General features: G+C 44.2%; 1 protein-coding gene across 2 annotated transcripts in view; it reads right to left on the bottom strand.

The window, feature by feature from the left end:
• Positions 1 to 2339, bottom strand: part of LOC106870473 (ras-related protein Rab-24) — a 16816-nt gene that overhangs the window by 7613 nt on the left and 6864 nt on the right. For both annotated transcript variants that reach the window (XM_014916576.2, XM_014916577.2), the window contains exon 5: positions 702 to 801. In XM_014916576.2, the coding sequence (XP_014772062.1) occupies positions 702 to 801 (100 nt within the window). The remainder of the gene's footprint in view (positions 1 to 701; positions 802 to 2339) is intronic.

Genomic DNA, 2339 nt, shown 5'->3' with positions numbered 1-2339 from the left:
GTGCTGATTGTTGAAGGAGATTGTTTTGCAATACTGCAATCCTGAGTTCAATTCCACAGCATTGCCTCAGGTTGACCAAAGGTTTGGCAGGCAGAAACTGTGTGCAAAGCCAGACGCACGGAGTATAGTCGGCGGGAGGGAGTCACCTTGCCACACAGTGTTACCCTTATTCTGCCAAAGGATTGTATAAAGGAGACATGTGACTGTGGAATACTCAACCACAAGATGCACTGCAGTTAATAATGATAATAACAATGGCTTCAAATTTTAGCACAAAGCCAGCAAGTTCAGGGGAGAGTGCCAGTCAATTAAATCGAACCCAGTGTGCAACTGGTACTTATTTTATTGACCCAGAAAGAATGAAAGGCAAAGCTGACCTCAGCAGAATTTGAACTCAGAGCGTAAAGGTATATGAAATGTCGCTATGCATTTTGCCCAGCGTGCAAATGATTCTCAATAAAAAGGGTTTCACATATGGGCACGAGGTTAGTAATTTTGCGGGAAGGGGTAAATCAATTACATTGACCCCAGTGTGCAACTGGTACTTATTTTATTGACCCCGAAAGGATGAAAGGCAAATTTGAACTCAGAATGTAAAGGCAGACAAAATGTCGCATTTGGTTTGGTGGGGTCGGGGTAGGGCTCCTGCCAACCCACTGCCTTAAACAACATCAACAACAATTCAAATAGAAGAAACTTACTGTCCCCTAGAGCTTCTGCATCTCCTCGCTGGACCTTTTGGGGACAAGGTTGTGTTTGAAGAAGGTCCTTTTTGGTACCACACAAATACAGCCTGCAGTCCTGCAAATAAGTGACACATGTTGAAACAAGGGACAAAGACTGACTGCAACTAAGGAGTCTGTTAAGTGGAAGGACTTGCTCAAGAACTTATTAAAATGTGTGTTGTCACTTTTCTGGTGTGTGTATGAGTAGACAAACAGACAGACAAACTTATAGGCTACAATTACAGAAGAAATTTGAAAGACATAAACACTGAAATACAATATAGAATCATCATCATCATCAAATGTTTTAAATCTGGGTTTTGTCCCGATTAACAGGAGTGGTCGGATCCACCTCAATGCCATAGCAACCACCTTCACACCTTCTTGCCCAGTTTTGGTGTCCTCCTTTTACAAATCAACCCTCCCAATCTCCTCCTCCTTCCCACCTTTACATAATATGATACGACTTCTCGTCGTCACTGTTATCTCTGAACTATTACAATATCAAATGTTCCTGATCTTCTCTGATTACTCTCCAACTGTGTATCTTCAACAAACACTCCACAATATCTCGATTCAATAATTCCTACGACCTCTACACTACATGACACTCTTCTCAGACTGTTCTGTGCCTGCTCATTTATACTAACTAGTATAGTTCACTCAGCCAATGACGGGGGTGTACAGACTCCCCATACAACATAGCATAACATGTAAAGGCAGTGATCCCTGTGGTAATACCTCCCCCACCCTCAACATATGCCAGTAGAGAGAGCAGGTGTAAAATAATGGCACACACACACACATCAACATCATTGTTTAACGCCTGTTTTGCATGCTGGCATGAGTAGGACAGTCTGACAGGAGCTGGCCAGTCAGGGAGCTGACCAGACCCTGGTTGTCTGTTTTGGCAGGGTTTCTGCAGCTGGATGCCTTTCCTTATGCCAACCACTGAACAGAGTGTGCTGGGTGCTTTTAATGTGCCACTAGCATGGATGCATTTATACAGCATCAGCAGCAGGAGTACATTTTATGTGGCACTGATACCTGTAAAGGACATGCCTGTATGTAGGGATGGCCACGATTTTCCTTAGCTTGACATGCCTTCTCAAGAGCAGCAAATCGCCACAACTCCCAGTCCCCAACAAGTGAAAATAAGCTAAAAGAAACAAATGGCGTGTATTTGAACCATAAAGATGAATAATGGTATATTAAATAAGCTATAATGGGCAAACCTGATGAAGGCTATACAAAGAGACAGAAATTAAACACAGCATATACATCATCATCATCATCATCATCGTTTAACGTCCGCTTTCCATGCTAGCATGGGTTGGACGATTTAACTGAGGACTGGTGCAACCGGATGGCTACACCAGGCTCCAATCTAATTTGGCAGAGTTTCTACAGCTGGATGCCCTTCCTAACGCCAACCACTCATAGAGTGTAGTGGGTGCTTTTACGCGTCACCCGCACGAAAACGGCCATGCTCGAAATGGTGTCTTTTATGTGCCACCCGCACAAGAGCCAGTCCAGGGGCACTGGCAACGATCTCGCTCGAAAACCCTACAAGGCCAGTCAGGCGGTACTGGCAACGGTCACGCTCAGGATGGT

This window comes from Octopus bimaculoides, chromosome 14 (genome assembly GCF_001194135.2).
Source record: "Octopus bimaculoides isolate UCB-OBI-ISO-001 chromosome 14, ASM119413v2, whole genome shotgun sequence".
NCBI lineage: Eukaryota > Metazoa > Mollusca > Cephalopoda > Octopoda > Octopodidae > Octopus > Octopus bimaculoides.
The sequence above is the reverse complement of the archived record's forward strand: the minus strand, read 5'-3'. Positions and strand labels throughout refer to the sequence as shown.